The sequence below is a fragment of the Haliotis rufescens genome, unplaced genomic scaffold (genome assembly GCF_023055435.1).
Source record: "Haliotis rufescens isolate VD_foot unplaced genomic scaffold, xgHalRufe1.0.p SCAF_8, whole genome shotgun sequence".
NCBI classification, from domain to species: domain Eukaryota; kingdom Metazoa; phylum Mollusca; class Gastropoda; order Lepetellida; family Haliotidae; genus Haliotis; species Haliotis rufescens.
Window position 1 is genome coordinate 37,513,562 of NW_025964372.1, and position 13,132 is coordinate 37,526,693.

General features: G+C 48.2%; 1 protein-coding gene across 2 annotated transcripts in view; it reads right to left on the reverse strand.

Moving 5' to 3' along the window:
* Window positions 1–13,132, reverse strand: part of LOC124138367 (spidroin-1-like) — a 34,913-nt gene that overhangs the window by 13,771 nt on the left and 8,010 nt on the right. For both annotated transcript variants that reach the window (XM_048389029.1, XM_046504975.2), the window contains 4 exons: window positions 12,680–12,745; window positions 11,570–11,709; window positions 10,678–10,747; window positions 3,307–3,411 (listed from right to left, as the gene is read on the reverse strand). In XM_048389029.1, the coding sequence (XP_048244986.1) occupies window positions 3,307–3,411; window positions 10,678–10,747; window positions 11,570–11,709; window positions 12,680–12,745 (381 nt within the window). The remainder of the gene's footprint in view (window positions 1–3,306; window positions 3,412–10,677; window positions 10,748–11,569; window positions 11,710–12,679; window positions 12,746–13,132) is intronic.

Genomic DNA, 13,132 nt, shown 5'->3' on the forward strand with positions numbered 1-13,132 from the left:
GGGTCTCTGTGTAACAGTGTTCCCTGAACTGCTTGTAGGTTTGTCTATTAGAGAGTCTGTACTCACCTGAATGTGGGTCTCTGTGTAACAGTGTTCCCTGAACTGCTTGTAGGTTTGTCTACTAGTCTGCACTCACCTGAATGTGGGTCTCTGTGTAACAGTGTTCCCTGAACTGCTTGTAGGTTTGTCTACTAGACTGTACTCACCTGAATGTGGGTCTCTGTGTAACAGTGTTCCCTGAACTGCTTGTAGGTTTGTCTACTAGTCTGTACTCACCTGAATGTGGGTCTCTGTGTAACAGTGTTCCCTGAACTGCTTGTAGGTTTGTCTACTAGTCTGTACTCACCTGAATGTGGGTCTCTGTGTAACAGTGTTCTCTGAACTGCTTGTAGGTTTGTCTACTCGTCTGTACTCACCTGAATGTGGGTCTCTGTGTAACAGTGTTCCCTGAACTGCTTGTAGGTTTGTCTATTAGAGAGTCTGTACTCACCTGAATGTGGGTCTCTGTGTAACAGTGTTCCCTGAACTGCTTGTAGGTTTGTCTACTAGTCTGCACTCACCTGAATGTGGGTCTCTGTGTAACAGTGTTCCCTGAACTGCTTGTAGGTTTGTCTACTAGACTGTACTCACCTGAATGTGGGTCTCTGTGTAACAGTGTTCCCTGAACTGCTTGTAGGTTTGTCTACTAGTCTGTACTCACCTGAATGTGGGTCTCTGTGTAACAGTGTTCCCTGAACTGCTTGTAGGTTTGTCTACTAGTCTGTACTCACCTGAATGTGGGTCTCTGTGTAACAGTGTTCCCTGAACTGCTTGTAGGTTTGTCTACTAGTCTGCACTCACCTGAATGTGGGTCTCTGTGTAACAGTGTTCCCTGAACTGCTTGTAGGTTTGTCTACTAGTCTGCACTCACCTGAATGTGGGTCTCTGTGTAACAGTGTTCCCTGAACTGCTTGTAGGTTTGTCTACTAGTCTGTACTCACCTGAATGTGGGTCTCTGTGTAACAGTGTTCCCTGAACTGCTTGTAGGTTTGTCTACTAGAGAGTCTGTACTCACCTGAATGTGGGTCTCTGTGTAACAGTGTTCCCTGAACTGCTTGTAGGTTTGTCTACTAGTCTGCACTCACCTGAATGTGGGTCTCTGTGTAACAGTGTTCCCTGAACTGCTTGTAGGTTTGTCTACTAGTCTGTACTCACCTGAATGTGGGTCTCTGTGTAACAGTGTTCCCTGAACTGCTTGTAGGTTTGTCTACTAGTCTGCACTCACCTGAATGTGGGTCTCTGTGTAACAGTGTTCCCTGAACTGCTTGTAGGTTTGTCTACTAGTCTGCACTCACCTGAATGTGGGTCTCTGTGTAACAGTGTTCCCTGAACTGCTTGTAGGTTTGTCTACTAGTCTGCACTCACCTGAATGTGGGTCTCTGTGTAACAGTGTTCCCTGAACTGCTTGTAGGTTTGTCTACTAGTCTGCACTCACCTGAATGTGGGTCTCTGTGTAACAGTGTTCCCTGAACTGCTTGTAGGTTTGTCTACTAGTCTGTACTCACCTGAATGTGGGTCTCTGTGTAACAGTGTTCCCTGAACTGCTTGTAGGTTTGTATACTAGTCTGCACTCACCTGAATGTGGGTCTCTGTGTAACAGTGTTCCCTGAACTGCTTGTAGGTTTGTCTACTAGACTGTACTCACCTGAATGTGGGTCTCTGTGTAACAGTGTTCCCTGAACTGCTTGTAGGTTTGTCTATTAGAGAGTCTGTACTCACCTGAATGTGGGTCTCTGTGTAACAGTGTTCCCTGAACTGCTTGTAGGTTTGTCTACTAGTCTGCACTCACCTGAATGTGGGTCTCTGTGTAACAGTGTTCCCTGAACTGCTTGTAGGTTTGTCTACTAGACTGTACTCACCTGAATGTGGGTCTCTGTGTAACAGTGTTCCCTGAACTGCTTGTAGGTTTGTCTACTAGTCTGTACTCACCTGAATGTGGGTCTCTGTGTAACAGTGTTCCCTGAACTGCTTGTAGGTTTGTCTACTAGTCTGTACTCACCTGAATGTGGGTCTCTGTGTAACAGTGTTCTCTGAACTGCTTGTAGGTTTGTCTACTCGTCTGTACTCACCTGAATGTGGGTCTCTGTGTAACAGTGTTCCCTGAACTGCTTGTAGGTTTGTCTATTAGAGAGTCTGTACTCACCTGAATGTGGGTCTCTGTGTAACAGTGTTCCCTGAACTGCTTGTAGGTTTGTCTACTAGTCTGCACTCACCTGAATGTGGGTCTCTGTGTAACAGTGTTCCCTGAACTGCTTGTAGGTTTGTCTACTAGACTGTACTCACCTGAATGTGGGTCTCTGTGTAACAGTGTTCCCTGAACTGCTTGTAGGTTTGTCTACTAGTCTGTACTCACCTGAATGTGGGTCTCTGTGTAACAGTGTTCCCTGAACTGCTTGTAGGTTTGTCTACTAGTCTGTACTCACCTGAATGTGGGTCTCTGTGTAACAGTGTTCCCTGAACTGCTTGTAGGTTTGTCTACTAGTCTGCACTCACCTGAATGTGGGTCTCTGTGTAACAGTGTTCCCTGAACTGCTTGTAGGTTTGTCTACTAGTCTGCACTCACCTGAATGTGGGTCTCTGTGTAACAGTGTTCCCTGAACTGCTTGTAGGTTTGTCTACTAGTCTGTACTCACCTGAATGTGGGTCTCTGTGTAACAGTGTTCCCTGAACTGCTTGTAGGTTTGTCTACTAGAGAGTCTGTACTCACCTGAATGTGGGTCTCTGTGTAACAGTGTTCCCTGAACTGCTTGTAGGTTTGTCTACTAGTCTGCACTCACCTGAATGTGGGTCTCTGTGTAACAGTGTTCCCTGAACTGCTTGTAGGTTTGTCTACTAGTCTGTACTCACCTGAATGTGGGTCTCTGTGTAACAGTGTTCCCTGAACTGCTTGTAGGTTTGTCTACTAGTCTGCACTCACCTGAATGTGGGTCTCTGTGTAACAGTGTTCCCTGAACTGCTTGTAGGTTTGTCTACTAGTCTGCACTCACCTGAATGTGGGTCTCTGTGTAACAGTGTTCCCTGAACTGCTTGTAGGTTTGTCTACTAGTCTGCACTCACCTGAATGTGGGTCTCTGTGTAACAGTGTTCCCTGAACTGCTTGTAGGTTTGTCTACTAGTCTGCACTCATCTGAATGTGGGTCTCTGTGTAACAGTGTTCCCTGAACTGCTTGTAGGTTTGTCTACTAGTCTGTACTCACCTGAATGTGGGTCTCTGTGTAACAGTGTTCCCTGAACTGCTTGTAGGTTTGTCTACTAGTCTGTACTCACCTGAATGTGGGTCTCTGTGTAACAGTGTTCCCTGAACTGCTTGTAGGTCTTCATGGGACCAGTCTTACATGTCCGACACCCAGCTCGCGTAGCTCTTGCCTTGGTCTGTGGAGAACACAATCACAGACTCCCTCATAAACTATCCAAGAAGTGGCACACCAATTTCACACCCAACCTCACATCAGTATGCCAATTCCTATTCCTTAAGTCGGAGACACTTCAACAAAATGAATAGAGTAGCTGACATTTTACACTGATAAAAGCTAACTTAAGTGACCAGTGTATTTGTTGAGCTCTGCATTCACAAGGCTATCCATCACTGCATGCTTGCCACATGGGCTAGGATGGTTTGTTTGTTGTTTAATGCCACACTCTGAAATATTCCAGGTATATGACGGCGGTCTGTAAATAATCGAGTGTGGACCAGACAATCCTGGGATATCATGAGCAACGGTCTATGTAATTAGGATACGATGACATGCAATCAACCAAGTCAGCAAGCCTGACCACCCAATCCCGTTAGTTGCCTCTTATGATTAGGACAAGCATGGGTGACCAATTCTAACCCTGATTTTAACAGGGGTCATGAACCAGTATAAATCGTAACGTATTGACCAGTATTTCAGTCATATCACTGCACACATTGTTGAGTTTGTTTGTTTGTTGTTTAAAGCCGCACTCGGCAATATTCCATCTATATGACGGTGGTTTGAGAAAATTCTGAGTCTGAACCAGGCAATCCAGTTTTTGACATCATGATCATCAATCCATACAATCGGAATTGATGACATTCATCAAACAAGTCAGCAAGCCTGACCACACTATCCCGTTAGTCGCTCTTACGACAAGCATAGTCACCACGTACGGCAAGCATGGGTTGCTGAAGACCTATTCTACCCGCACACACTGTTTAGGAAAGCTGAAGAGACAAAGCGCAAGACATTTATCACCTTGGTGAAACACAAAGCCCAGGTATGGTGCTAACAAAGGACGTTAATCACTTCAAACCAGAGATCTGAACCAACGATCAGTGGATCCTGGCATGAATCTAAGCAGCAGAACCTACGCACCAGAATCTACGCAGCAGAATCTACACATTGTGGTGCCTTAAACAAAAGGGGCTCCTGTGCCCCACAATTATTATTTTAAATTTTGTAGAATTTTCCTATTCGGAATATTCTATAAGTAATACGTTACCACTGTTATACCGAGGCTGTTGTCTCCCACAACTGCTGCTATAGCGAAATCTACCACAGAGATCTCAATTACCTCATGCAGCACGTGCGTAGCCACCTAGCTGCCATGTGACACCCTTCACTCTTGTCTCCTGCGAGAGCAAGTGCTCGGGGGACGGACGGGCGGGCAGCAGCCCAGTGGTAACGTATTACTTATAGAATATTCCGAATAGGAAAATTCTACAAATTACATTAAGTAATACGTTACCACTGTTATACCGAGGCTGACTACCACAGTAGGCGGTGGGGAGCACCTACAACCCGAATCCTGACTGCTAGCGTTCCTTCCGACCAGCGGAAGTAAACACCAAGGCGGAAGCACTCGATGCGCATGCACCTAGCTAGGCGTTACCCTATAGGAATACCAAAGCACTGTCAAGCGCATACCGTAAGGCTCAATTGTCAATGCCAAAACGATTGGTGACTCCAAACGGCCCCACTGGATAGGTATTTCATCGCCGCAGCGGATGAGAACACTGTATCCGCGTGAGCTAAATCTTAGATCAGGTTAAACAGTCGAAAAGAGGGAAATTAATTTCCTTCAGACCGTATATCCCAGAGCAAGCCTACTTAAAGTATGCATTAGGCGCGTGACCTAATTCCAGTATTCGTAAGCATGTATCGCAAGGTTGGAATACACGACAGACAATTAAATGCATAATTGTCAAAATACAAATAAGGACAAAACACACAAAAAGCCGCCTCACCTGTGGTGTGAGTGCGCTGGTTTGCAGGACCCCCACTCCTGTACCCACGGCGTGGGAACATTGGAGACGACCCAGATTGACCACCGTGCAAGGACTGACGACTGCGGAGTTTGGAATTGCGCTGGACACACCCCCTAGATGACCGCTTGTGCCGCGATCAGCGGCCCAAGACGGTGCACCCCCTCCACGTCTTCATCAGAAACCTTTCTGAGGTAATGATTGGCAAAAACCGAGTCAGAACGCCAGTAACAACCTCGTAATATTCTGTGAACAGAGATATTCGAGTGTAGGGCAAATGTTGCCGCTAGCGCCCTGATCTCGTGCGGGTTTGACCCCGCTACCGGTAACCCCCGAGACCGGTACGCCAGATTGATGACAGAACGAAGCCACAACGCAATCGAGTTGCGAGTTATGTCAACCGTGCGATTAGGGTTACACGATATGAACAGACGGTCACGCCCTTGTCTACGTTCATTCGAAGCCTTAAGATAATACTTAAGGGCCCTAACCGGACACAGCGCTCTGTCCTCAGTATCAGCAGGATGTAAGATTTCTTTGAGGGATCTTACAGTGAATTCTCTCTCCGTTTGCCCGACTCTCTGATTCTTCGCGACGAAGCCCATGAGCAGGCCCAGGCGGACCGCTCCTTCGTCACCCCTATCGAATCGTACCTTGGCGACATCGAGTGCATGAATTTCGGATACACGTGCCGCCGTGGCAAAGGAGAGGAGAAATGCTGTTTTCCAAGTCACATGCCGGAACGAAGCACTATGCAAGGGTTCATACGGAGCTTCCGTGAGTGATTGCAACACTAGGGAAAGATCCCAGGCCGGTGCCCGAAGGCGGCCCTTCTTAAGATCGTGCTGTTTGAAACCCTTGATAATACCCCGTATCACCGGCTCTTTGGAGAGACTGGTACCCATAGCAACGTCCCGTACCGTAGCAACGGACGAGACATAGTTGGCAATGGAACCCCCGGAGAGTTTCCGGGTCTCTCGCAAGTGAGACATGAAACGAGCAATATCCTGCACAGATAACTTATCTGGCGAATGAATGTGATATTTACAACACCACTTCGTGAAAATAACCCAACGTGCATTATACACCTTCTGGGTAGAATCACGATGCATACTAACGTATGCCCGAGACGCCCGGCGAGAAAAACCTTTACTCCTCAGACGCTCGGTGACAACATCCACGCGTGCAGATTGAACTGCCCTGCGTTTGGATGAAGCTGACGGGTGTGAGGGTGGATCAAGAGATCCGGTCTCACAGGCAGTGGGAGTGGCGACTGCGTGACCTGGGTCAGCAAGTCGGGGTACCACGATCTGTTCGGCCACATGGGCGCGATCAGTAACATTCGACAGCGAACTCCTCGAAGCCGGCTTAGAATGTGTGGTATCAACGCTGTCGGCGGGTAAGCATAAGCGTCCAAGCCCGTCCAGTCTAACGCGAGAGCATCGTGATCGATGGCCCTCGGGTCCGGGACTGGTGATACAAACAACGGGAGTTGATTGTTGAACCGTGTTGCGAACAGGTCGACCATCGGACGACCCAAACGTTCGCACAGCCACTGAAACACCACTGGGTTCAGCATCCACTCTGTGGGGCTCGGATCCTGAGGCCTCGATAGAGCATCGGCCAGTACGTTCCGCACACCTGGGATGTGACGGGCGCGTATCTGGCACGGGACATTGTCCACCAGAGCGTAAAACTCGAACGTGAGATCGAGTAGCGAGTGACTGTGGGTTCCCCCCAGTTTGTTCACATAGGACACTACCGTCGTGTTGTCGGTCGCCAGCATGAGCCGGGCGTCGACGAGACGATGCTTCCAGTGATTGACTGCGTTGATCACTGCCTTGAACTCGAGACAATTGATGTGAAGACCTAGTTCGTCTACGCACCACGGCCCCGAGCTCACCTCCCCCTCTAGATGGGCGCCCCAGCCCACTAGAGAGGCGTCTGTATACAGGTTCAACGTGGCCCGGTAGGGCCGCATAGAGACTCCTGATAAGACATTGTAAGGGAGCGTCCACCACTCCAGATGCGGTCGGAGCCGATCCGGGAGGGCGACGGTCGCACTGTTCACCTCCGTTGCTAACAACTGGATTAAAAACCGTTGCAGCGGGCGGAGTTGGAGACGACCCCGTTCGGTGCAGTCCTGGGCTGATACAAGTAGCCCTAACAGCTGTTCCCAAAAGTGAACAGTCTGTTGCACCGCTAAGACTTTGGCAATCATCGCCTGAATTTTGTGCCACCGGTCTGGGGGGACAAATAGGCGATGGGACACCGTGTTGAACCGACCTCCGATGAACTGCAAGTTCTGAGAAGGGGTTAACTCGCTCTTGGGGAGATTGACAATCCACCCCAATTGCTCCAAGAGCCGACGTGCGAAAACGAGATGGCGTGACAGGGTGTCCGACATTCGATTTGCTACTAGCGAGTCGTCCAGGTACGCGAAGTACCGGACACCCCTCCGGTGGAGGAACCCCACTATGGGGGTGGTTAACCGGGTGAACAGCCAGGGAGCGGATGAAAGACCGAATGGGAGTACAACCCACTCGTAGTGCCTGCCTTGAAAGACAAACCTGAGATACTTCTGATGATCCGAGTGAATCGGAACATGCAGATAAGCATCCTTCAGGTCGATCGAAGCTAGCCAGTCGGCCGGCATGATCAGTGCTTTCAGGTCCGTCAAGCTCAACATTCTGAACTTGGGCGGTTTGCGCAGGTAGAACTCGTTGAACGATTTCAAGTTGTGAATCATTCTGAGTTCGGCACTGTCCTTCTTGGGAACGAGAAATATCCTGGAGTAAAACCCCGGTGTTATTTCTGGTAGAGCTAACTCCCGAACTGCCCTCTTCTCCACCAACCTGCCGATGGCATCGGCGAGGAAGGGAAGATCGGTTTCCGAATAGAAACCTGCCGACGGGGCAACGGTGAGCGGCGGATTCGCTATGAGATCGAGCCGATAGCCGTACCGAATCGTGTTGACCACCCACGGGTCGTCGAACACTTGTTCCCAATTCTCCCAGTAAGTCTGGAGTCTGGCTCCCACTGGGGAAAGAGAGGGGGGCCGGACGGGCTGCGGCAGGCGCAACTGTCCAGGGCCAAGTGACTCGGGTTCGCCTACGGGCCAACCGAAGTTGGCGCTGTCGGCATACGAACCCCTCCAATGAGAGTCACCTGGAGGGGCCCTTGCCGTCCTTAGACAACTTGGGCTTCCCCCAGTTCCCCTTCTTCCCGCGAAAGGGCTGCTGAGAACCCTTACCGGAGCCCTCAGAGCGGGGCTTCTTCCCGGAGGAAGAAGGACCCGACCCCTTAGGCCTGCCGGACGCAGCATCCTGGGGCGCGCTCCGCTTCGGAGCGGCACCCAGGCGCCTATGCAAGGACCCCACAAGATCCAGTGTGTGCCGAGAGGCCTCGGCAGACACAGCGGCCTGTTGTTCCTTCAGAACCCCAGGGATCTTGTTATTAAACAGGGTCCGAGCAGACCAAGGCTGCGAAAGGAGCACCTCCTGATTAGCAGCGTCCAACCCTGAAGCAACCAGATACGACTGGCGCCGAAGAAAATGGCACGTGCCGGAAACAAAGGCCGAAGCCCCGGCAACGTACTCCAGGGAAGCATTCAAACCGAGCAAGCAGTTGTAAATGCGCTGGTCTCGGTCCGTGGGTGAACCGCTGCAGCCAGGTATGTGTCTCCGTGAGACATTGCCAGCATGGAGTGTCGAGCGAGGGTGTCCAGCTGTTGCAAGGTACCTTGTGGTACCGTGGCAACCGGTGGGGCACGGACCCCCAAACGCTCCACATGGGCTTCCGCAGAAGGACCAGCCTCGGGAAAGGCAAGGTCATGTACTGGGAAAGACCCTTTTCTCCACGACGGGGGAGGTAACGGGAGACCCCGACCGGAGGCAGCCGTGAAGGCCTTCTCCAAAGAAGGCTTAATCCCGCGCAGCAAGGTTGATGCCGGGAAAGCCTTGTCGGACGTCTCGTCATATACCTCGGAGGAACCCATGGAACCGTGGATTCCCCGCGGTATCGGCAGGGGCTTTGGCATGTCCTCGAAGAGGTCATACACCATGGCAACGCGGTCCTTAACCGATAGCGGAAGCAACGGTTCGGGGGAAGGACCGGTAACCACGGCAGCCGCCGCCGTACCGGTGGACCCCGCGTCCGAACCCGCGGCCACCGAAGAGGCCGGGGACGGAACAGCCAGCGGCCTATCTTGCGATAAGGCCGCCAGCTTGGAGTCCACAAGTTTCGACAATAATGCGGCGACGGAAGCCCCAGACAGCCCGAGGGCCGCAAGGGGATCCGCCGCAGCCGAGGAGGTGGTACCCGCACGGGGACCCCGACCGGACGAACCGGCCACCACAGGGGTGGAGACGGACTGTACGTACAGCCGGTACCGCTCAAACTCCGCAGGCCCCAGACCTTCGCACAGGGTACACCGGGTGTCCCCGCAAGGAACCCTGCACCGCGGGCAACGATCGTGGGGATCCCGGGATGACAAAAACTTTCTGCACACCCCACAACTCCGAGGAGCAGGGGTAGAGGGGGTGGATACTGGGGACATATCCATGTCAGACATTGTTTGCTATAAACAAAGAACAAAACATGGTTACAACGCACGCACCACAACGATTCACAAACGAGCATTTTCACAAGAAAATAAACGAGCAATGTGAACATATAACATACACATATAACTTTTATTAAAGAAATAAGTTATGTTAACCCCCAAAACATACAAGAACAGGGGAAACGTAAAACACAACGTGCATACGCGAACCCCGCAAGTATAGAGAAAAAAGGGCGGGAAAAATTTTCCGTTTGGCGGGAAAATTATAACCAAGCGTAGCTACCGCAACGCCCCATAAAAGCACAGTTTATTAGAGAATAAACTATAATAAATATCACCAAATCTTCCAGGAACGCTTCAGCAGGAGAAAACACGTCTTGCTAAGCAGACGAAGGAGACAAGAGTGAAGGGTGTCACATGGCAGCTAGGTGGCTACGCACGTGCTGCATGAGGTAATTGAGATCTCTGTGGTAGATTTCGCTATAGCAGCAGTTGTGGGAGACAACAGCCTCGGTATAACAGTGGTAACGTATTACTTAATGTAATAAACAGTAGATAGAACCACCTGTGCCCCTATATTTCAACTTAAACCTTGTTGAATGACTTGATGCACATTTAGCGGATGCTACAAAATGTCCCAAGTTGTGTGTAACTCGTGCACAGACTTACAACAGCTGTAGGGCAGTGGGTTAGCCTAGTGGTTAAAGCGTTTGCTCGTCATGCAGAAGACCCGGGTTCGATTCCCTACATTGGTACAATGTATGAAGCCCATTTCTGGCGTCCCCCGCCGTGATATTGCCAGAATATTGCTATTTCGGCGTAAATTCAAACTGACTCACTCACTTACCGTATGTGTAATCATGTTCTTGTGATCCGAGTAGGGGACAGGCAGCTTCTCCTCACAGACAGCACAGTACCTGCACAACAAACACAACACACAGGGCTCTAGTGTACATGCTGCAGATAATATCACACATAAAGATAAAGCATAGTCGCCTCTTACGACAAGCATGGGTTGCTGAAGACCTATTCCACCCTGGATCTTCTGAAGACTGCTACAGTGACAACTCTCTTTTGTTTGTTGTTTAACACCGCATGATGCATATTCCAGCCATATAATGGAGGCCTGTAAATAACTGAGTATGACCAGACAATCCAGTGACTGATATTGTGAAAAAAAGTCCACGCCATCAAGGTAGAAGATACACAATCAATCAAGTCACCGAACTTGACCACCCGATCCATTTGGTCAACTCTTACGACCTCCATAGGTTGCTGGGCACCAGCTCTAACCCTGAATCCGATAGGGTGATAAAGACTTGGTAAGAAGACCAGGGTGTCGTTGTACATAACAACCTTAGTGCTACAGTGATCGTAAGCCTATGTTAAAGTATGGGTGTTACGATCACCTCAGCACTAAGATCCCTTTGTACAACGGCACGCAGGTACAACTATTCACATAGCAACTTTCTTGACATGAAATGAATTCGTGAGTTACAATGCCTAAATCTCAGTGTGTTAATAATTCATTCTAGCTTCTAGACAGGTTTTCACAGAGGCAACTAAAATACAGAAATTTACTGGTCCAACACTCCATCAGGAGAATCAAGCATGGTATTCTGAAACCCTGTTACACATACCAATTCATGTGCGTCTGCTCATTTAACACATTATCGACACATGCATTTAACTTTATAGGTTTTGAAAAGCTGAAACTGGTATGCACTGTGCCTACTCACATGAGGTACTTGTGCTTCTCTCTGAGAGCATACAGTTCATTCACAACTTTGTCTATCTGCCTCCGAATCTTCTCTGGCATCTCTGCTATCCTCGCCTCCTGACGTAAGTGCATTTCGTTTTTCCGATGGTTGAAAAAGCCCTGAATAACATGACACCAAGGTCAATTACTTTCCATACAGTACCACACATGCAAGATCAGATAGTGAGAGTAATCTCTACTTTCACTGCAATTACTGCATAGCTGGGAAGACACAGAGTACTTCAAACAAGTGAGATGTTTTAAAGCCACTTTGAACAATATTACAGTTAACAAGGTATACATCATGATGTCAGCTAAAGAAAGAAAGAAGGCTCAAGTATTCCAGCTACGTTGTGGTGCCAATCCTTCATTATCCAGAGTGATTATGATAAATTCCCTGGACTCACCATAAACAGCTTCATTTTGAAACTAACTCAAATGACAAAATTCTAAAAACAGCATTCCAATTAAATTACATTCATGTTTGTTTGTTGTTTAATGCTGCACTCAGCAATATTCCAGCTATTTGACGGCGGCCTGTAAATAATCGAGTCTGGACCCGGACAATCCAGTTATTGACATCATGAGCATCAATCTACGCAATTGGGATACGATGACATGCATTAAACAAGTCAGCGAGGCTGACCACCAGACACTGTTCACTGACCAGTATTCATTTTTGACAGAGAAGGTGACTTATCATTTGTTCAAAATGAATTACATTGTCATTTGTAACAGGTGCTTTCTTGTTCATAATTGTTTTTGTTTCTTTTAAATATGAAAAATAGCGCAAATGGGTAAAAAAATTATTACTTTTAAAATAAAAGCACAGACATGGCCACCAGTCCGTTTGTCCAGGACTAGTGAAAATCCAGAGAGACTTACAGACTACCAAAATCTAGCAATTTTACATAAACCACTAGTCCAAATAAGCCACAGTTGTTCATTCAGTTACACAAAAGATGGAGAGCCCTAGGCTGATGGTAAACATATGCATAACTCTCATGCTTCTTATGTACAGAGCAAGAGGAGGTTTCTCCAAAATATTATAACTGGCAACCTGTTAACATCGTTAATATACAGCACTCACTTGATTGTTCTTTGATTGATGACTGCAGATGACGCAGAAGCCTGACAACTTGTCCTCGTTAGATGGCTGCAACACAACCATCACATACATTGTAGAGTTCACGTATTGAACACACTTATAACTGCTTCTTGTACCACACTGTTAGGTGATTAACAAAATTAAAGGTGAACGTATGGTAAATTTGGCAGATCAAAATATATACATGTGGCTTCTTAAGCTACTTCATTGAACGAAATAACACCTTAAACATCCCCTATGTAAGAATGACATTTGATATGATAAAGAGATATTACTGTCTTAAGTTTCTGTATCATAAGGAATAAACCGTATTAGGAATAAAGAGAACAAAAGGCTTGCAAAATACAAATCGTATTCCTATCATATGATATTTTCAATAAGGAAACACACTTGGCTACAACTCTCTAATAGACTATCCATCTTTTTTCAGAATAA